The following is a 23,388-nucleotide window of genomic DNA, read 5'->3' on the forward strand; positions in this document are numbered from 1 at the left end:
TTATAACTCAAAGATGTATTCATCAAGAAAACAGTAAATAAATAAATAAATAAAAATTATTCCTAGGTAGGTGCAAGTTGTTTCCCAGCTGCTCCTTGACTCAAGATTATTTAGAAAAAAGCACATTTCCTAAAGGATTTGTCTACATCTTACTGCGATTTCCACTGATAAAGTCATATCCTGGAAATAAAGTTAAAGTATTTTCATTTAAGGATAAGTATGAAAGTTTACACACTTGAATTGCAAACTGTAATAAAAGCCAAAAGAGCCAAAAGATCTTTAGAGAAGTGAAAACATTTTTGTTGAAAATAGAAATAACATACATCAATGTTTCTTTTGTCTATAGAGAGCGTTGCTATCATGGTAGTCATGCAGTTTCCTCCCAAGCTGTCTCTTAGCACTGAGGTCATCATAGAATTTCGGTAAGGAATGTGGGACCGGTTTTTCTCTGCAACAGCAATTATTACCTGAAACAATAGTAAAAATGGAAAAGACTTTTAAATTTACATGTCTTTTCATGATTGACAGGTAAAAAGAACAAGAAGAACCTACTCAGGAGCCTAAACTTCTGATACAACAAAACTATGCTTATAAGCACAGTTAGCTGCAAACCCACTGATTTTATTGAAGTAATTTCAACTTAAATTTCAGTGTGTTTATATGTCTTTGTAGGAGCTGGACCTGAAAGACCAAATAAATTTAATTTTATCATACCCTCACTTTACAGCCTCTCAGCTAAGTGGAAACTGAACACAATAAACTAAAAAGCACAGACTTTCCTAAGACACAGAAACTTACTGAAAATCTTCCTTGTATTTTTTTCTATCATAATAATAAAGTTTGGGTAGTATTAAAGTAAAAACTTCCTTAATATTTGCTAAAGCATGTATTCAAAATTAGAGACCTTAAAGCACGTGATTCTTAAAAGGTTCTGTATTTATTTCCTAGAAAATGTCTTGAAAAGTAAAACACAAATAAAAGGGTGCATGATTACAATGTACTGCTGGAAAGAAATAATTCAGTTTAGAATATATAAGCCCTGGCCAAAAAGGAAATGGTACACCTACTATTCTCATTTTCCCTTCTCAGCTGTTTACATTATGGGACCTAATTATTATTAAATAAAAAGCTAGATTACCTCATGATCTGTTGTGATATAAAAGATTTGAACTGTTATCTGGCCAAGGACTCTACTGAAAAACTGTACCTATATGAGTTGTGTAAGCTATTCTAAATGGTTGGGAGCTATTTTTCCTTTAATAAATGTTACACACCAGCATATATTTTGTTTATGCTACACTTAAGAAAATAGTTAATTTAGAAAATTTAGTATCAACTTTTTTGTTGTCACTAGTTTCTCTTAATGGTCTTCAGAAAGATAAAATTTCTTATTACTTTAAATCTTACACTGGCAGCCCTGAGAGGGACAAATGCATAATATGAAAATTACTATCTTGTAAAGGAAACTGGAAACCCATTCCTGGATCAAGGTTTTCAAATCTCGTTTATTACAACTTTTTAGATGGAAATACGTTGTATCTCTGGTAGTTTATAATATTGCATAAAAAACTCATAGTAGTCTAGCATATACTTTAATAAGCACATTCTCAGTCTCTGCCACATAGAGACTACGATCTGGATAGACAAGATAGGAAAAGAGACAGAGGGAAGATATGTTATTTCCATTAAAAATGGGAACTGTGTTACAGAAAAGCTACTTGTTTCTGAAGTTCATGCCGGAAGTCTGTAGCCCAGGCAGAATCTGAAGCCTCCCACACTGGCACTGAAAGGCTGGGACCAGTTCTCATGACGCAGAAGCCACTGTACTGTCATGTGACAGACTCACATAACACAGAAGATGGTGGTTTTAAGTCCCTTTAGTAAAACCTCACCTAAACCACTAAATCAATCTCTACAATCCAATCAAGGAATCTTGAACAGAAAGAGGAGAAATCTGAAGGAGAGGGAAATCATGTTCTTTCACAAAGTGACAGAGACCACCTGTACAGGATCTGAACCTGGATATACTAACAGAAAACCCCAACTGTGATAATCAGAAAATTGTCTCACTCAAAGGTGTTATTATCCTTTCGATATTAAAAAAAAAAAAAAAAAAATTTGGGCTTTGGTTTGGACAACATATGCTTGTCTCCAGTATTTGCTACAGGTCTTGCTGGAAATAATTTGCCAAAACACAGATAATTCTATGATTATCTGATTTGCTAATCAGAAAAAAATGCAGGTGTTTGACTTCAAATTATTGAAAATTTCCCGTTTTCTCTGTTACTCTAACGTCAGTATATGTTCATTAGGAAATAAACCCAGAAAATTATGTTTTCTATAGGATGTGAATAAATCTAGGATTTGATGGCTGGCAGTGATTTCAAATTTTATTAGCAAAAACTCTAGTAGGTGTGGGTAGCAATCATTCACTAACCAATAAAATCTTCCAGCATCCCCCAAATGGAGCATTTGTTAAAATAACAGTTAATGGGCATATTCATCACAGCAGTGGGAACATTGTATTCTGCTATTTTGGGGCAATACATATAATTTTAATTCCACTATAGTGTCAAATCATGTGGCTGTATCACTGTTAATTTATAACTCTAAATCTGGTCCACGATGCCCTATGTTGTTTATCACAAGGGAGCATCTACACGTATACAAAAATCCCACAGTTGTAATTCCAGAACATGCTACTACATCTTACAGACAACAAAAACTACCCTGATATGGTAGTAGGGACTTTTAAGAGTACCTATGCATCACATTGCTGTGGACACTAAAACTGAACTGTACCTACTGCCATCAGCTACATCACACTGTCTCAATTTCAATTTGCTCTAGTCGGTCCCTTCTCCCAGGTAACAAGTGACAGGACAAGAGGAAACAGCCTCAAATTATGCTGGGGGGGGGTTAGATGGGATATCGGGAAAAATGTCTTCACTGAAAAGGTGGTGAAGCATTGGAACAGGCTGCCCAGGGAGGTGGTGGAATCACCATCCCTGGAGGTGTTTAAAAACCACGTAGATGCAGGGCTTAGAGACATGGTTTAGTGATGATTTGGCAGTCATGAGTTAACGGTTGGACTTTATGATCTCAAAGGTCTTTGCCAACCTAAATGATTCTACAATTCTAAGCTGATTTGGAGGAATCCTTGCACTTTAATATTAGTCACTGTAAGGTCAGGATTGAACGGTACAATTGCCACTGAAGAAAAATTTATTTTCAACCATCTTCAGTGGTCTTTTATTCAGTATTAGAAAATATTTTTATTACCAATACACAATCCCAGACAGAACCCAATGTGCTGTCTCCAACTTTATTCTAAACTAAGTTAGAAATTGCATTGCAAAACTAATATTTTCTGCTTCTACAGCACTCCAAACATATCTCAAAACAGACAACACAGATTATTAAATTCAACCTCACAGGAGCTCATGCAATGTTGCATTATAAATACATAAAATCATACAGTAAATAAGAAGGATCCTGAGCATAATCTGTATGATGCTGAAGAGGTCCATTGTAAAAGCACTTATCCTTATGACTTCCCTTAAGTACAAATGAAATATGGACATTTTACTTCAAGACAAAATTTAAACAAATGGGGGGTATAAAAAAATATCAGCGTAATAGTAAATAACTGATTGCCACCTTTTGTGACAAGCTTTTTTTGACAGATGAAATACCTCTGATCATAGTTTAAATGAAATTTAAGAGATTTGTTCTTGTTAACAGAAAAACAGACAACACAAAATTGAAGAATATTCTTCCCAGTAAGTGGAACAGTCAGTTATATTTCCCAATCATAATATTGAAGAATTTTCAATTATAGACACACACAAAATTTTATGTTTTAATGGATTTCCTCAACTGTAAATTTTACTAAATAATACATATACTGGAGTATAAATTAAAAGGGACAAATCTGAATTCTGCACTTAGCATTTGTTATCCTCCCCCCACCCCCTGCCCCTTATTTCTCCTATGAAATGACAGCCTTACAGACTTGATATTGTTGTATATAAAATTTTTTAAAGAAGCCTTAGGAAAAAATCATGTAGTCTCCAGCAGAATTCCAAAAAATAACAAATTTCTGGCAACAGGAACAGTGTTTACAGTGCTGTGAAAACAGTATTATGTATTCAATCTTAGAAGGAACTTAATTTCTCTCACAGGTGTGAAGTCTGAAATCCACACTTGAAAATCAGCAATGATTGCAACTTAATAGCGCAACATCCATAAAACAGATTTAACTGATTTTCAAGTGTTTCTTAACCTTGCTTGGTGTTTTATAGCATCACAGCAGATAAGGGAGACATAAATGTAATGTGCACTGACTTTTTGTAAATAAGCATAAATGTCTTTTAGCAATGCCACAAATACTAAGCCAAAAAGAAATACCTGAAAGGAATGCTATCAAAACCAGAAAATACCCATAAACCTGGTGAAAAGAATATATACTAGAAAAGAAGTTATTGGTGAGCGTGAACTGCCTTCATCATGATACCACAATCACAAAAATTATGAGGATGCTAAGATTCACATCTTATTTTTCTAGTAGTGAAATGAAAATGATTGTATCAGACCAGTGGAGGAAAGATAATACAAAACACTCAATTATAATTATTATTAACAACAATAATAATTATTACACTGTTAACCAACTCTCTACTGAAATGTTTCATCTTTAAAGTTTCCATTCACCAGCACTATCCTAACCCATTTTTTTTTCTTAAACAAACAAAACAAAAAAAAAAGAAGAAAAGTAAGACTAGTCAGGATTAATTTACTCTCTCAATATTTGCCTTTTCCAAAGAGGAAAAATAAAAAGCAACAGTGAAAGGAGGATAGGGAGTTTAGTACACCTTAAATAAACAGGCTAAAACTTTTTCAGCCATAACAGCTGAATGATATAGATTTGTGGAGATTTATTACTATTATTGCAGCTGTATCTATGAGTCCTACTACTATAAACCCAGTTATGGTAGTTAATCCATAAATACATTAACAAATGCAACTCCTGTCTCAAAGAGGTTGAAGATTGGTAGAGGAATAAAACAACACATGAGAGAAAAGACTAATATTTTATCATATTACAATCCTTAAACTACATACAACTAATCAATTTAGTTCAATGATTCTTGAGTGATACATCCTGACCCCAGCCATGGAAGGGGAAGATCACAAAGGACATTTTTAGCAGAAATATAGCTGCAATCTTGTAAATATCTTTACTATTTCAAATTTAACAAGAAAACTATTTTTGAAATACAACCCTGTATACTTACTATAACCTTACTGTTTAATTGTCAAGCTTTTCCCAAATTAAAATATGTTACTGCAAATGAAGATCTATCAACTCAATCATTTTAAAAACCTGCAATATCTATCCTAAAACTAAGTGAATATTGGAATCAAGATTTACAAAACATTGCACATTGGTAAACAGGAATGTAGTAAAGGGAGAAATATTTCAATCTATTCCAGTTTTACCTGTTCTAAATAATGCAATGACCGGTTGATATATTTGGCTTCTGTTAATAAGTGACCTCCAACTCCTGTCTTTGCAACACGCTCTGATCCAGCAAGGTCTACTAAGTGTAACTTGGAGCGTCTGATAGTTGCAGATCCAGGTTCTTTGCTGGAGATGTGAATAGTAAAAATGCAGTGAGATCGGGTTGAGGCTTGATTCATTGGCGTCTACAACAAAAGGAAAGGAAGAGTATGCAATGTTCATTTAATAAATAAATTTAGCTTTTCACAGCTAAATACTCTGGCAATTGAAATCGCCTATAATTTTTTTTAGCTATCGTACATGTGATAAATACGCAAGCAGAACCCAGAAGGATTTACCTGGCACTCATGTTCTAGCCATATACTTAGATAACTTTAATCTGGACAAATTGTACGGCAAGCAACCAAGAACTATCCTTCTTCCAAGATACTCTAACAGTGAATACATCAGCAAAGCAGCTAGCCTTACTATGCTGACGAACACTAGAAAAGGGTGCCTTAACCGCAGGGAAAGCTAATAATTCCTGATCTCCAAGCGGTTATCAATTTTCCCATTGGTAAGCCCACTTTTAATTTTTTTTTCTTTCAAGATAGCTACCAGAGTAACTAAGACTAGGACTTTCTATAAGGCTTTAGACTTTCACATTTTCATTACTTTTATGAAAAAATTTAACTTGGCAAAATCAGTGTCAGAATTTTATGTGGCATGACAGAGTTTTCATTAAAAGTTTGGCTTTAAATACAACTATTTGGAATACCTACTGCCATACTTTCTTAACTAGATGCATGGAAATTCTTGGTCAATTTTTAGAGATGCTCAGCTTTAGTATGACTTCAGTGGTGTACCCAATATATTTGAAATGCAGAACAGAAAATTTTACAAACCTCTCAGATATTTAATTTTAGATTTCAAATGACCACATGTTATCACATATACACCTTTTTTTTTTTTTTTCTTAAACATCTAAAAAACTCTTGAAGCATCTAAAGCTTCTTTCATTTAGTTATATCAAGCTGCTGTTGGAAACTAAAACCTAAAAGAATCCTTTACTATCCTCATTTTATAAATAGCTAAAGCTTTAGAATATAGATTATAGGAGATTATAGGGATACCATACAAACAGTATTTTTATTTGTAACAGGTATGATTACATTGTTATCAGGACATAAATACCTGACTTGAAGAAAAATAGGGCAGTGAAATAAATTAGTAAATATTATTGAGCTAGCAACTAAATCTATACTTACTTCTAGCTGTTTAAAAAGACAAAAAATTCGTGGCTAAATTGTATACATTAATCTCATCTTTATTTTATTCCTCTGTTATTCTAGAGTAATTATTTATTTAGGCATACCCTGTGATTCAGACTAAATATACCAACATATTGGGGTTTTGTTCTTCCATAGCCTGCTATTGTATGAAACATTCTAGATGTTAAAATAGCCTGCTCATTGCAGGTGTTGAAGGTGGTATCTTGTTAATCCAGAAAGGACAACTCTTAACAGAAAGACTGCAACCAGGAATAACATGAACAGCTATTAACTTGTGGCCGAATTGTCTCCCCTTCGATTTCCCAGTATTTTTTCCAGCCTTTATAGTGCCAGCCCAACTAAACTGTTTTTGGGAACTGATTCAGTTCAACAGAGGAAAAAAAAAATAATCTGCAAACCATAGATACTTAGCCTGGACCAGTTTCCCAATTAAGCCATAGCATAGCTGTAGAAAGCAGTTCTGCTAGAATAATTGAAAAGGGCCGCATACAGGGTGTGAACAAGTAGGTGGTGTGCAGGAACAGCATACACTTGTAGTTAGTTGTTCATGAAAACTCTGTAATGAAGTTACAGCCTTAGCACCATTTTATTTTGGGCTGCTTTAACTAATAAAGCCAAGCTCAGAGGGAGAGAGAGAAGAGTTTTCATCATTAGTTTATACAGATGAGGAATTTTGGAATAATATAGGTAAACCACTGGCTCTGCTTAACTGCCTTGTTTCTAAGGATCATTTCACAATCCTGTGAAATGAGCATCAGAGTGCAGTTACATGCTATGCTGTCTTCAGAAGCAAAGCTGAACAAATGGAGGGACAGTGAGTTGCAGCATGGGAAACAGGCTCCAGGAAAGGTGTCAAGCAAGAAAACACTCCCAATCATATTTTAAATGCAGTTATACTATGAAAAAATTATATGCTGTTAAAATGTATTTTATTAAGCAATTCTGATTCCATGAATAATGAGAGCCAGCTTCACTCATTTTACTAGGAGAGCTATAATTTTACTGCTTGCAGCTCTGTGAAGCAGGACAGGATGTTTTATTTTTCCAGCTCAAAATCCACAAAAGAATGAGTATTTAAGGACATTCTTCTCAACACAATTGATATTTGAGGACATTTTGCACTACAGTCATGGTATCAGTCACACTATACTGCAGATAAGTCTAAGACAGATTGAATATAAATACAGGTCCAGGTATGGAAGCATAAAGTAAAGGTTGCTATGCAACAAAACCTCAAGTATTTCAAAATGTGCTTTTAGTTACACCTGTTTAAACCCAACAGAGGGGAAAGAAAAATCAAAGGAAAAAGAAAAAAAGAAAATAGTTTTAGGACTCTGAGTTCCAAAATCTTAGGGCAATATTTGACCTATTAGGTCTTTATTGTCTATTATATACTAGCCACAACTTGGTTTTACATGTTCCAAGGAGATGTTGCTGGACTGGTCATTAGAAATCCCATTGCTTTTCTCTCCACAGCTTCTTATTTTCATGTAAAATGAATGAAGATGATTTGGAAATCATTGCCTAGAATACCAAACTGCTATTTTTATAAAGACCATACGCCAATAAATACAGAGTCAATACACCAATACTCCTTTTTTACAATATGATTCTATCTTCACTTTGCAGTTCCCATATGTAGAAAGCTTATTAGAACTCTTGCAGAAAGAGTAAAGCAATAAAAAGTTAAACTGTTGAATGGGATGTGATCATGAAATGTTAATTGCAGTCATAATCCCCCACACTTTGCTACTTTTACCACACAAGTAGATGCAAAGCACACAGCAACAGAAATGACAACTTGTCAGCATCCTCAGTCCAAAAATCAGCCTTTTTGTTTGTTTGTTTTCTATCTTACATATACAATTTCAGAGTATCATTATTCAGCTGTTCAGAAAGTTTGAAAACTGAAAACAAACACAATTTTCTAGACAGTGTTGGCGAGCCTACTAAAAGGGTCCTTTAGTAGCTTTCAGAGTTCGTTTTGGCTTTGTTTAGCAGTATCCAAACCATATGTATATGAAATCATCCTCACGCTAATTTGATGTGATGAAGTAAAAAAAGAAAGAAGGGAGTGGCCTGGCTCTCAGCAGATGGTTGCTATTGTGCAAGTTATATATAGAACAACTGATGAGCTGCAGTTACTTACAAAGAAATAATTTTTTCCAGGAATTCTGTGACATCATAAACCACATAAGCAGATTTCAGATGCTTTGTGATATCACATGAACACTACAAAGGAATTAATGCCAGGTTATCTGTTGCTGCCCATTATATGTCATGGTAAAAGAGGAATTCACTAACATTTCTTTCAGGATCATGATCTGGTAAAGCATCAATGATTTGTTTGATCTTAGAAAATATGTACAAGAGATATTTCAAGCTATGCAACCTAGTCTCCTTTTTCTCCAGGACCAGTATATACTTGCGTTTGCTGAAATTAAAAAAAACTATATGGAAGCTTTGTGACTTACACCATTAAATCCATTCACACAACAGTTGCAAGAAGGTGGTTTCTACTTAAATGAGAACCTGCAGCACAGCTATACTGCAAGAAGCATCCAAGTCAGATGTTTCTGTCAAGGAATATAAGGTCACGAAAGGTCAAAAAACTCACTGGAGACTAAGTTATAGATCTAAATCTGAGTGTTGTCTATCCTAAATCAACAAAACACTGTAGGAGTTCCTCCCTGTACAAGAATTTATATATTTCCTAAATCCTTTATTTGTTGAAGCTGCTATTAAAAATGTTTTTACTAAGAATCGCCAGAAATAGGCTGCTACTCGTTTAAGTAGAGTTCTTAATAATTGAGGACTTAAGAAGGAGAAAGTTTCTTGATTAGGAGAAAAACATAAAAAGCTGTTTGAAAATCACCATTAGACTAAGAGAAGCTGCTACTATCTGGGAGAATAGTGTGTTGATTATGGCTGCCAAATAAATTCAGAGAAAATGCATGGAAGAGTTCAGAACAGCTGGGACAAAAAGAATTCACAGGTGATAAATGCAGTCAGTCAGCCCATATTGCAAACCATCTCCACTTGGCAGTTTATACAGTTCCAGTGGAATCTTTCTTCTTTGAATCAAAACATTTGGACATCAGAAGAACATGATTTTCCTGTATGAGTGAGTTAGTGACTAGCCAAGGCATAAATGAAGAAAGGCTGATTCCGAATGCTTCCATTTTTTTTAGAGAATGTCTATGTGAAAAAGTGCAGAATTTTGTTTTCAGATGAGTTTCTTTTTCCTCTGAAGCTTTTTTCACTTTTAAATCTTTTAAGAAGGTCAAGGGAAAAAAGAAAAGCACTGCTATGAGCCACGGCTGATATCAAATTGATTTTCTCCAGTCTCAAGCTACAATCAGATGGATGGATACCTCTAGGAAGAGGTTCTGACAGCTTCTGTCATTTCACTGTTCAGATGGTAAGTGTTCTTGTGTCCTACACGAATGATAATAAAGGAATATAACACAGTTTGTTTCTCTGGCTGAAACTCATCCTTAGAATAATCTGGTGCTTTCACATTGTTGGTTTATAGCACAGAACATCTTAAGTCTCTTCAAGGCTCAAGGAGCAGTTGTTGAGAAACAGTGGATATATCTGTTTAATTAATATAAACTCCAACATCTCCAACAGAATGATGCTATATGGAAGTGTATCTAAGTTGAAGAATAAGAAGTTCCTGCCTTTACATGTAGTAGATCAGTTAGACTTTAATACATCTTTAGTTTCCTTTCTGATTAATATGGTACAAGTGAAGGGGCTCTTCAGGTGTACTTAGGTACATTTGATACAGTTGAAATTGCAAATTTATTGTTAAAAAAATATAAGGATCGGAATAGGTGCAATCTGACACTTTCCTGATTTCTAAAAGCAATATATCTTTCGATATTTACTACAAGTACAGTTTCACAGTTAGACCATGGTAACTGAGGTAACTTCTAAAGTAACTAATATTCCCTGATGAGGACATTATTAAACTCCAGATTATACAATGCCTTTATCCACATAAATCCCAAAGTGCTTTAAGGACTATTCAAAGTAGTACATATGACCAGTGATTGCTTTACCACACACAGAAGTGAAAGCACCTGTGCTGAAATGATGATGCCTTTGGTGTTAATAATACTATGGAACAGGTTTGTCAGGGTGGAAATAAATTAACAGTTGACACCAATGAGCAACCTAGGAAAGCAGAAAGTTGTAATCCATTCTGGAATGCAGCTCTAACATGGATAACATGCTTTTTTGCCAAAAGTGCCATTTAATCTTATATGTTCACACATTCAAATCTTATTTTTCATATTTCATTCAAGAAAAAAATGCATTCAAACACTACCAGTGGCTTTCTAAATATATTCAAGAGAATACTAATGGACAATAAAAATAAATACAAAGGGAATGAGTCCAATTCAGAGGTCACAAGTCAGTCCCCACAACTATCTTTAAATGTTTAAAAATGTTTCTTTCTTGAAATAAACATATTCAAGCATTGCCAAAAGCTTACTGCTTGTCCCATGTGTTCCTGAAACATTTGAAATGATGGAGCAAATACTGTGTAGTATGCACAGTCTTCTGAATTTAAACAATGCAGTACTATATGTATGAAACCACGCACATTTACTTTCTAATTAAAATGAAGCAACTTTTCATTAAAGGAAAAACAAACGCTAACTGTACATGCAACTGCAGCGTTCAGACCTACCAATCTCATATAAAGATATTATACATTTTTGAAATGGATGCATGGCCTTGGGACACTACTGGGTCTCCCTTACTCTGCTATTTTAAGAGAAATACTAAAAAACGTACCAAGAATTCTTTAAATTGCAGAGATTCAGACATACTATTTCAAAGGACAGTGATCACAAGAATTTAGAAAAGACCACTTCAGGTTAAGACATATTAGTTGTATACCTACCAAAATACAATGTTTTGTGAGCACAACCTAAATGGCCACTTATTTCTGTACATGTGGTTTTTTAGATGCTGCTGCTACCATGTGTCATATGTGCAAATTAGATTTTGAAATCCTTTGTTTGTATGTGAGATACCTAAACCATAAAGTTGGTTTAAAAAAATTAAAATATAAATAATAAATTCAATTACTTTATATAATCTGTTGCTGCAATTCTTATGCATTCAAATGTAACAAGAAACTGTTTTATGGGAAAAACAAACAAGGAAACAAAAATACATGCTTTAGAGTTGGAAGAGCTGCCAACAAAGAAATCTGCTTTTAGGGTTTGCTCTCTGCCTATTTCTCCCTGGCAAAACATAAGAAACAAAAACTTCCTATTTGGATTTTTACATTATGAAGTATTTGTGCACAGATGTATCCCATCTTGCCATTTCTACAACCTGTAGTAAGGTCAAAACTAGAGGAAAGGATCGGTCCTATATTGACTTATAAACCAATCCTGCACAAATTAGATTAGCTTCCTCTTTTTTTCCTTCTTATGAGCTATATAATTATGTGTGGGAAAGAAGTATTCAGTTATAAACGTCCCCTTAGGTTACGACATTTAATGAAAGAATGTAGGCTACAGAATACTTCTGCTATTATGATCACTTTCTTTACAGCATAGTCAGTGGTGCAGCCCTCAAATCAAGTTAGGCTTCACTAGCAGAGGCATTGCAGAAATTAAACTGTCATTTTATTTTCAAAATGGTCCTGCAGCTCTTCAAGGAGGGCTTATCTCAGGGGTACAGCATTAGAATGCAATTTTAGAGGCCACGGATTTCATATATGATCCATGACAGTTGTCTTAGTTTTCCCATAGCCAAACTCCTCATCATTAAAAAAGATGAATCAAGCATTTCTTTAACTTTCTTCTCTATTTACATTTATCCATCTTCTGTCTTTTTCTTTAAAGTTTACTTAAATAGGATCCTAATCTTTTTTGAGGTCAGGAAGTGTTATCATAATTCAATAAGGTTTAAAAACATGGATCTCTGGAGAAGAAGCTATCATTGATGTTGTAAATCCTCTTCCCTAGACCTCTGCATTAACGTCTCATTTCTGCAAACACTATTTTCTCATTCTGACAAGTCATCATATAAAGTACCACAGTCACCTAAAGCCAAAAATGCCAGATGATAATGGGTGATAAATTCTGTAATGTCTAAAAGGAAGCAGCGCTCAGTAAGCTTATTGAACTGTACTACAACGAACCTGCTGCAATTGCAAAGAAACAATGTATGAGATGACTACATATACATAACATCTACAATAATATACACCTCATATGAAGTATTTGGAATAATATTAGCATTCAGACTAAGCAAAGTAAATATTACTGCAATAGGTAGTAGTTATTCCAAGGAAGTATTCTCTGCATTTTTTTCTTTTCGGTACTCTTTGTTAAAGACCTATTAAACAGTACTTTTATAGTGTTCATATAACAAAAAACTCCTGCTGTGGCAAAAGCAGCAAAGCAACAATGGCATGCCATTTGCTAACCCAAGACACACAGATTAACAAATTCTCTGCTACTGGGGTCCCAAACATTCTCATGTCTATTCTTATGCTTTCTTGCAAGTACTAGCATGCCCCAAATAAAACTACCAAGTTGCAGATTAAAAAATAAGCTAAAGGAGTTTTTTCTTTACACGACACAGTTAAGTCATGGAACTTTGTGTCACATGGGATTTCATGATAAAAATTTGCTGAGGCTAAAAAAAGCACCTGGGCAAATTCATGTAAAGAAAAATACAACAGACATTATTAGCTATAAATAGTCTGAAACACAAACTAATGAAGGTTAGGAGTTAGCTTTTTAAAAAACCAATATCATTATTTACTTGGTTTTTCTTTTACTCTTCTCTATATATTTGCTATTGGCCATTGCTCAAAATAGGAAACTGCAGCAGACATATCTTTGGTCTGACCCATTAAGAATATTCTTTTAGTTTTACTGAGAATTACTTCATCTTGACCTTTAATGACTTACCATCTTCATTAGTCTTGCTATTTGTTCATGACTTTCAGTGTTCAAGATATATTTTCTCTTTAGGCAACATCTTCTAAATATGTAATACAATTGCCCTTTACAATTGCTGATTTATGACCCTGTCAGCCAGCAGCACAATATTCTTTAAATATTCTCATTTTCACACACAGGTCCTCTAAACTGATCAGAGATATGTTGAAGACCTTTCTCCATGCAATAAACTTTCTTTTTCTGTTCTCATTACCAACTGTCATGATAGGTCTTCAGGCTTTTGAACTCTACGTTATCTTTTTGTGTCCTCTATTACACTTTTTCAAGTTCCTCTCCTCTATAAATTGTATATTTTTTCCATTTCAATATCATCAAATGGTTCCTTGCCTCAACATTTGTATTTACTAACAGCCCTTAAGTACAGCTTACTTATCTCTTGCCTTAACATCTTTCTGCCTCTCAAAATGTCACTGCTGAAATAGTCTCCTTGAGAAAAAGAGTTTTTGGGCTATTTATATTTTCTGAATCAAATGCTTCTTCCTCTGTGCCCAGGTGTACATTGTCAACCAGCAGGAACAGAGAGCTACCTGACTATTTCTTATACTTTAAATGTTTTTCCCCTCATTGATGTATTATATAGCTTTTTGGTCAGTGGAAGAAACCCACAAATCTCTGTAATAGAATTAGCTTGTTGTAGTAAAGATACATTGACAGTGCTCCCATTATACAGTACACTTCTTATATTTACATTGTATTTTCTAGTATGAAGATAAGGGGGGGGGAACCCTACAGATTCTGAATATGGAAACATTTAATTTGAATTTTCCAGAATCAGTAAAAACACCCTTGTCTTTGCAAATTGGTAAATATTTGTTTTGAATTTGCCTTGTACTACCATTTGGTTTTTTACACATAACACCACATCTTTATGCAATAAGAATTAAAAAAAGGGGGACTGCTAACTCTTACAGCAACTCCTTCAAAGGCAATTTAGTACTTCTGTGGGAATGTTTGACAATGCTTTGTAAGGATATGTTTTCTAATCTTTGCATGTGTATGTATGTTGATACATGCTATATTCAAAAGTAAGCATATGGTTTATGTGAAAAATTTCCCCCCACTATTTTAAATTGCAGTAAGTTATGACATAAACAACCAGCAGATTCACTAAGGAAAAACAGAAAACTCTTTGCAAAGTGAAAACTATCATCAGAGAAATGCTTATTTAATTTCACTGTGGAAATACACTCAGAAAGAAGATACATACTCCTTTATCTCCAAGGACTTCCAAAATATAAATCTTAAGTGGAAAAGCTTATGACCATTTTAACTGTGGTGGTGCTAACTAAGATTTGCAGCAGCAATTCTCACCTCAGCAATCATTCTGTTGGTGTCTCCCAAGAAAAGTAGGTTTAAGGCTTCCTCTTCACTGGTTGCTTCCTGAAGAGACAAGTTTTTCAGATGAATGTTCTGATCAGGATCTTCCATTATTACGACTTTTCTACATGACAAAAAACCCAACAACAAACACCAAGTCAAAAATTAAAATTAGAGTTGTTGTAAAGCAATCTTTGTTCCATACTTCCATTTTGATTGTGCCTAAAAGGTGACACATAAAACCCAAAACCAATTATAAAAGAACTAGAAACATAAGTAAGTAATACACATTAAAGGAAGTGGTTTGTTTTTTTTTTACCTCTGTCACTATCTTTTTATTCCTTTATTATAAGCCTCCACTTAGTAAAGAAATATATAAAATCTATAACTTAGGAAAAGCTTGTTGGTTTTTTTTTTTAAATGATATATAGTAAAATCTCAAGAGCAAGAGGTGAAATGAATGATCACAAACAAATAACAAGTAAAAGTTTTTTGCCATTACCACAGCTGTTTAAGCACAAATGGTATATAAACCATACCATATTCTTGATAAACAAATAGGCATGGCATATTTCAGAATCAACACACCTGTAGCCAAAATGTTTGTAATAACATTTGTCAAGATTATTTCTCTTGTCATTCTTCTCAAATGGTAATAACTACAAATATAAATTATCCCTTTCTTAAATTAAAAGCAAGCAGATTTTCTTCTTTTCTTTCAAATTCTAAAACCAGAATGATTTTATCTGTTTTCACTGAGGTTACAAATGCTCTTAGTTGTACTTCTTTAAGACTTAAAATTCAGAAAAAGAACATTACATGGCAGTACCAAGGACATGGTAAAAAACTCCAGGAGAGCTACTAAATATTACTGAAACTCTTTTCTACTTCTTTAAATAACACTTTTACATAGGAGTTTTTTTCTTTTGATCAAGTGACTGAGAGTTAAACTTTATTGGCTTTACTGAGTAGCCATTAGGGTCTCCTCTGTTAGGACATACTGTAGTACCCAACATGGAAGCCAAGTAGTTGCGTCACTGGATTTGGAGAACTGTCAGAGTGAGGAATCTGTTAAAACTGAGGTACACTAATTCTGAGGATGAATGACATGTTCTTCAGGGTGAATTACATGTTCTGTGACAACTTACAACAAGAAAATTAGAACTTTTTAAAGTTAGAACTTCTTTAAAAAACACTTTCCTGCTTGTAAGTATAGATAATGCTTTATATATATGTATACACATATATATATGTATTTGTGTGTGCATACATATACATACACACTTCCCCCCCATATTCTTCAAGGTTAACCACAAGAGGGAGTATGGGGCTTGAGATTTTCTCTCTAGATAGTCCTTGCATGTTAGTTACTCCAAGCTGCTTTAAAACCAGGCTGGTTCAGTTTTGTTCTGCTTTGCTCGTCTTTTTTTCTCCAAAACTGACAGAATCAAATTGAGCAGCTAAGCAGCCTTCCGTTGTATTACTCTTAAGTAATAGAGAAGTAGTTCACACTCTGATGGTCAAAACATTGGAATGGATATACAGAAATTGAATACATTGCAAAACACTCACTATTTTCAAGAGAAAAAAACACATGTAAAATTACACAAAATGCTTCTTTAGTAGTCATAATTTTTTTTTTTAGTATGATTGCCTCCCACTTATATCCCTATTTTTGTGTGGCAAGGTAATAGAGAACTAGTACAGTCCCCCATCCAGAGCATAAACCCAAAAGCATAACTCTGCTCTCATATAACAATGTTTTGATAATGTCAACTTCAATTCTGTCTGCAATCCCATCTGTACATGCATCACATGCTAGAGCCAAGAGTGGTTCTGATTACATTGTAATGCTTTGAATAATTTTAATATTTTGAAATTGCACAGTAAGCATTGTCTATCTCTTTTCTAGTTCAGGAAAACAATGCTTTTTTACTATGCACACTTGGCACAGTATTTAAACTCCTAAAGATATTTTCAGACTACATATTGACCAATGGTTATAAATAATTTCCAGACAAGGAAGGTATTAGTTTGGACAAAAAGTTCTGGAAGATTATTGTCTTGGAAAGGAGACAGTGGGGACATCACAAACCACTGGCAGCCTCCTATACAGTGGCTTTGCAGCTGTTAGGAGGATTTCCAGATGGAAGTCTAAATTTGCACATCTTGAGAGGCATCTGTCAAAACTTCCTCAGAAAGACATGTTCCTAAACAACAAAACAATTTATTTTATTTTGCTAATAAAGTTACTGTACAATATTATAATACATTTCTATAGAATATTCTCTATATTAGTGAAATTTTTACATTTCATAGCCCAAACTTGGATCTTGGAATGGAAAAGCTCAGTTGAGTTATCCATAATGACTGAAAGAAGGCAGAGACAAGGTTTGGTTTTCTTTATAAACAAAGAATCTTTTCCATTTGGCTTAATGGATGGAATTTGTAGCTGACTAGGAAACCTGTAGGATGGGATCAGCCTTTTTTATACTGTTATTAACTCAAGTCCTTCCCTGCATCATCTGAGCTGCTGCCATTAATGCAAGGGAGCCTTACAAACTAAATGCTTTGATTTATGAAATTTCTGTTAGTAGCAATCAATTAAGTTAAAGCTTCCTTTGATTAATTAATATAATCTAATTAATTTGTGTAATATAAAAAATAAAAACTTACAATATTTTAGAAAAAAATGCCAATTTGAAAAATCAAGTTTCCTATGATGATATCTGTCTCTAGGGTTTTAAACTGAAGAAATTAAACTTTATAAACATTTAAAAATTAATCATAATGATGTAAAAAAATAACATATGAGGATATATACCTTCTATGACAACACGTTAGCAGGATATAGTGATACTACTTCAGCATGAGTAGACCATACAGCCAATAATAAATTTAGGAAAAGGATAAAAGAGAAAAGCAGCAAGCATGCATCTAGGAGTCTGTCCCAAAGAACAGGATAAACTAATAGATAATTATAGCTAATCCTTATGTAAAGTTGCAAGGAGCTTTAGGTTATAAGGAAGAATGATCAAGATCATAATTTTATGTATCATCAAAAAAAACCAAACCAAAACAAAAAACTTTCAGACACATAGGTCTCGGAGTACCACATCAGAGGACAAAGTCAACAGTGATTCAAGAGGCAAAGTTTACAAAGCAAATTCACGGTTATTTAACTACCAGCACAGCTTTCAACAGCACAAAGACCTGATTTTCAAGTATAGACCTAGAGCATAATCTCCTTAGCTTGTGAGACATGACAGAACTATGAGATGAGTAAGTATTGGTGCGGACTGTACTCCTGACACATCGTATTGTGATAGGAAATCCTTCCCACTGTCTCCAACAAATTCAACATGTGAGACAGGAAAAACAGTTTGCTTGTTCTATACTTTATGGACGCAGGAGTGTATTGATACTGACTGAGAGACTGTTGCACATTTAGGAGTTAGGATTCACATAACGGTTAACCTGAGCAGGTGCAGCTTGTGCTGTGCTTTCAGACCCGTATGGTGCTATAGGATGAATTCAGCCTGGTCATTACAACAAAGAACCTGCAGGCAACTCCCACCTGTCATCACACCACCTGCCGCAAGAAGTTCTAATGAGAACACCTTTTAGAAATGGACCTGTTTTCTTGTAAGGAAATGATATAATAGCTCAAATGACCAAAAGGGAGACTTTCTCTCCACAGACAGGGTTTGTGCTGCTCTGCACAGTATACCGCGATGAAATCTAAAATCCATTCAGGCTCCATCCGATACTGCTGTTCAATGCAGGGTGCCCGTATCTGGCAGGACACAAGATTTACTTGCCATCTATATTCCTTTTCTTACTCTGTCTTAAGCAGTTACCTTATTAACTTATTTGTCATCAGGCATTTCTTACGGAGATCCAGAAAGAGGCCCTGCACTGTCTTTCTCTCCCCTCTCATCCTACCATGCAGAACAAGGAATCAGAACTGAAACAATGAGATTGGTGGTTCATGTACAAGCAAAACATGTAAGAACTGTTAGAATTTGCAGGCAACTGTAATGATCTTAAAAAAAAAAAGTTTGATATTCAAAAGTAAAACTGCCTTGAACTGCACAGCAATAACTTGAACTGAATTAATGTACTGATCTGATGCCTTTAGAGAAGTCACCTTAGGAAAGTTTCAGTGACTTCCTACTGTTTTTTAGGAAACAAATAGACATAAAAACTGGATGGGAATAAATAATATATAATGTATGGTGAAGGTATTTTACACATTTAAATTTGTTTGAACTATAATGAACAAAATCTTTGAAGAAATGATTCAGAACAATTTTCAGTTGTCCCCCCATTAACAAACAGGAAAGCTTAAATTTACAAATATTTGTATTCTCCTAATCTTTAGTATTCAGTACTTCCCCCCCACCCCTTTGTTAAGCAGCACAGGAATTACTATACTAGTGGCTTTAACTTTGCATGTCAGTAGTTCACTAACTCTTAAAGCCCTTGGAGGGCAGTGCAGAAACGGAAAACCATAAACTCATTTGATGTAGTTAACCAATATTCAGTTACAGATGTTTTGGGTTTTTTTAAAGTTAATATATTTGACACTGACCCCATGAAACACAACAGTTCTAAATGTTACAAATATATATTGATATAGGTATCATTGTTGATGTTTGCAGTTAATTGGCTCTTCGCTAAAAGCATCTTCCTTTTGTGGAATTGAGTTCATTAATCTATAGTTCAAATAAACTTCTGAAACATAAGCTGGGAGTGAGTTCTCAGAAGATTCAATACAAATTAGCTGGGGTTTCTTTTCTTTTAAAAGTCAGGCAGCATCACACTAAAACTTGTATGTTTCCCTAGGAAAGAGGACTTTACAGAATCTTCACACAAAAATGGGGAATCATTTATGTTGGATGGAAGTTTAGATTACATTTTCTCCTGGTCACATCACTCCTGATTAAAATGGTTGTCTGAGCTTCCTGTGAAGCAGCTCCTTGTTGTGATTTCAGCTGGGATAGAGTTAATTTTCTTCTTAGTACCTAGGGCAGTGCTGTGTTTTGGATTTAGTGTGAGAATATTGTTGATAACACACTGATGGTTTTAGTTGTTGCTAAGTAGTGTTTACACTGAGTCAGGACTTCTCAGTTTCTCAGGCTCTGCCAGCAAGAAGGCTGAAGGAACACAAGAAATTGGGAGCGGACACAGCCAGGACAGCTGACCCAAACTAGCCAAAGGGATATTCCATACCACTGAACACTGTGCTTTGTATATAAGCTGGGGGAGGAGAAAGGAAGGTGAGGACGTTTGGAGTTATGGTGTTTGTCTTCCCAAGCCACTGTTATGTGTGACGGAGCCCTGCTTTCCTAGAGATGGCTGAACATCTGCCTGCCCATGGAAAGTAGTAAATGAATTCTTTGTTTTGCTTTGCCTGCATGCATGGCTTTTGCTTTACCTAATAAACTGTCTTTATCTCAACCCACGAGGTTTCTCATTTTTACTCTTCTGACCCTCTCCCCCATCCCACTGTGGGGGGAGTAAGCGAGTGGCTGTGTGGGGCTTACTCGTTGCCAGCTGGGGTCAAACCACAACAGTCCTCAACTACGGCAGTTTAAAGGCTGACAATTTAAGATAAAATAGCATTAATTTTAGTTTGCTTTCACATGCAAGAGTGTCACCTGCCACAGTTCAGACAGGTAAAGCAGTAACTTATTTGTTGTCCTGACTTTATCTATGACTAACGATTCTATAATCTCAGTCTTTATTTTTGTGTTATTGCTCAATGCCAAGGAAATTCTTAATTTTTGTACTGCTAGGTTATAACTAGAGTGAAATTTGTTTGATTCAGTATCATGGAATTATATAAATTACAAATACACTGTAAAACAGAAAACCTGTTAGAGAAGAAAGCCTCTTGCACAACTGCAGAGCAAATCTAAAGAGCTTCAGAAAAATTTTCCTGATTTGAGCAGTCCTGCAAATCTTTTATGGAAACAAGAGATGGCAGTAAGAATTCAAATAGTCTTCTACCAGCTGTGTTTTAAAGAAATAGTTTTATACTTCTTGCATGTTTGAAAACAATCATAATTTCCTTGTATAAACACGGAACTCTCTACAGCTACAACCAGAATTAGATTGTCAGTATTAAATTCAATTGTTGCATTCTAACAAGTAAGATTCTTCAAACATATTTGTACTTGCATATGCTGTGCTTTGGCTACAGTGTCACAAAATTAAAACACTGTCAGCTTTGCATAAGCAAAACAATTACAATTGTAAACTAAGGCACATTGTATTTGAAGCATTAAGGTATATCAGATTATATCTTCTTTGGGCCACATAATACTATTACAAGTAAGCATCATGAAAACAGGTTCTTTTCCTGTAAAAATAAATGTTCAATGGGATTCCAACCCCAAACTTAGTTGATGCATAAATATCTGTACCTATTAGAAACATGATCCACGTATGTATGCTTATGTAGATATATGTATACATATTGATTTATAAACAATTATGTAATTCTATATATAAATCTATATACATTTATATATATAGATACATGAACTACATTCACACATTTGTCAGGAATTTATTTCCAGAAGTTAGTGATTTTTTGTGAGAGCCTCTTCCTTTCTCATCTGGCAGACTCTAATGAAATGATTCAGCAGTATTAAGATGAAAATTTAATAGTCTACTGCAGAGGTCCTCAAACTACAGCCCGTGGGCCAGATACAGCCCACCCAGGGTCCTCAATCCAGCCCCAGATATTTACAGACACACACCCCCCGCTGGGGGTTGAGGGGGGAAACCAAGCAGCCGCAGATGACTGCCAGCCACTTCATCCACGCGCCAGCCCCCTGGTTAAAAAGTTTGAGGACCCCTGGTCTACAGAATATAAAATGGCTACATACAAAATCTTGAGTTCAGGAGCTGAGATTCCAAATCCAATCATGCGATGATTAGATGCAACGGGCAATATTTAACACTGTTATTATTTACTTTGCCTTATACAATTTAATGTCTCATTCTTCAAGTATTATCAACAAGTCTGTTGTGCGCTTTTCACAACTTGTGTTACTGTGCTATCACTCAGCGTTTATCCCTTCCATCGAACTGATATCAAAGTCATTAACATAGTTTGCTAGGCAGAAGTACGTATCTTTGATTCAAATTTTACCCCCTTCTTTTGCAAAAATATGGATAACAATATTGTTCTGAAACAATCTGCATATTTTACGAGGCTAACTCATCTTTTGTATACTGTTCAAAAATGACAATTACCTTCAACTCTTTTCTTGTCCATCCTATAGGTTATCCTGTATTTCGCTTCCTACCGCCACATCTTAAAAGGTCTTAAGAACATAAAATTCTCAGAAAAACTGTTTTAAGTAATAAACACCTGATAGATTTTCAAGTATTCGATTACTGTTTACTTATGTGTAACTATTACTAGTCACTTACAAAAATTAATCAAGTAACTAAAATATAGTTCATCACGCAACTACCCTTTCCTGCAATTTTGTTCTCCCTTTTTATCTCAGAATGACACTATATATTTTTAAACTTTGAATCCCTAAATTACTATCTTAAAAAAATTATATTTTATTGAACAAATACTTTCATACAATGCTAAATATGACCTGTGAAGGTATAGTTTAAGTGTACAGTACATATTTTTCTGACAATGTACTGGAAACAATAATGACTATGTATAGTAAAACCATTAAGCACTTAAGATTAGTTACTCTGCAAAGAAAAATTTATTCTCTCACTGAAACCCACTCTGCAATAGTATACACTATGTAAGTTTACAGGTAATTATGATTATCCCAGTGTGCTTTATCCTTAATTGACAACCAAATTATCTCTCAACTTTTATTTTTTTAAAATAGACTAATACATAACAAGGAGTTGCTCTTTAGGTTAATTGAATCACCATATATAAAATAATTTCAAGATTTTAAATTCATGATTATCAGTAATTATTCAGAACCTAGTTTTAAAAAGTGACGTATTTTTCAGGGCATATGACCACCAAATAACTGTTTTAAAGTTGCATTTAAATTAATCAAATTCAGTTTAGTTCAATTGAGTAGTTTAATTTAATAAAATGAATAAATGGAATGAATTAAAATAAAATATTGCAAATAGCTTAATAAATGAAATTAATAATTTAATAAATTTAAATAACTTAACAGCACTAACTTTAATAAGCTGAATAAAAGCATAACAGCCTCTTTTTACACACAGCAAAAAAAATTGCACCTGTAGAAATGGGCACAAAAAT

General features: G+C 34.3%; 1 protein-coding gene across 1 annotated transcript in view; it reads right to left on the bottom strand.

Moving 5' to 3' along the window:
• The window catches only part of KIF6 (kinesin family member 6), a 157,520-nt gene that overhangs the window by 112,748 nt on the left and 21,384 nt on the right, over positions 1–23,388 (bottom strand). The window contains exons 6-7 of the mRNA XM_080407896.1: positions 15,108–15,237; positions 324–467 (exon numbers count right to left, since the gene is read on the bottom strand). Coding sequence (XP_080264022.1) covers positions 324–467; positions 15,108–15,237 — 274 coding nt within the window. The remainder of the gene's footprint in view (positions 1–323; positions 468–15,107; positions 15,238–23,388) is intronic.

This window comes from Falco punctatus (genome assembly GCF_963210335.1).
Source record: "Falco punctatus genome assembly, chromosome: 12".
NCBI classification, from domain to species: Eukaryota; Metazoa; Chordata; class Aves; order Falconiformes; family Falconidae; genus Falco; species Falco punctatus.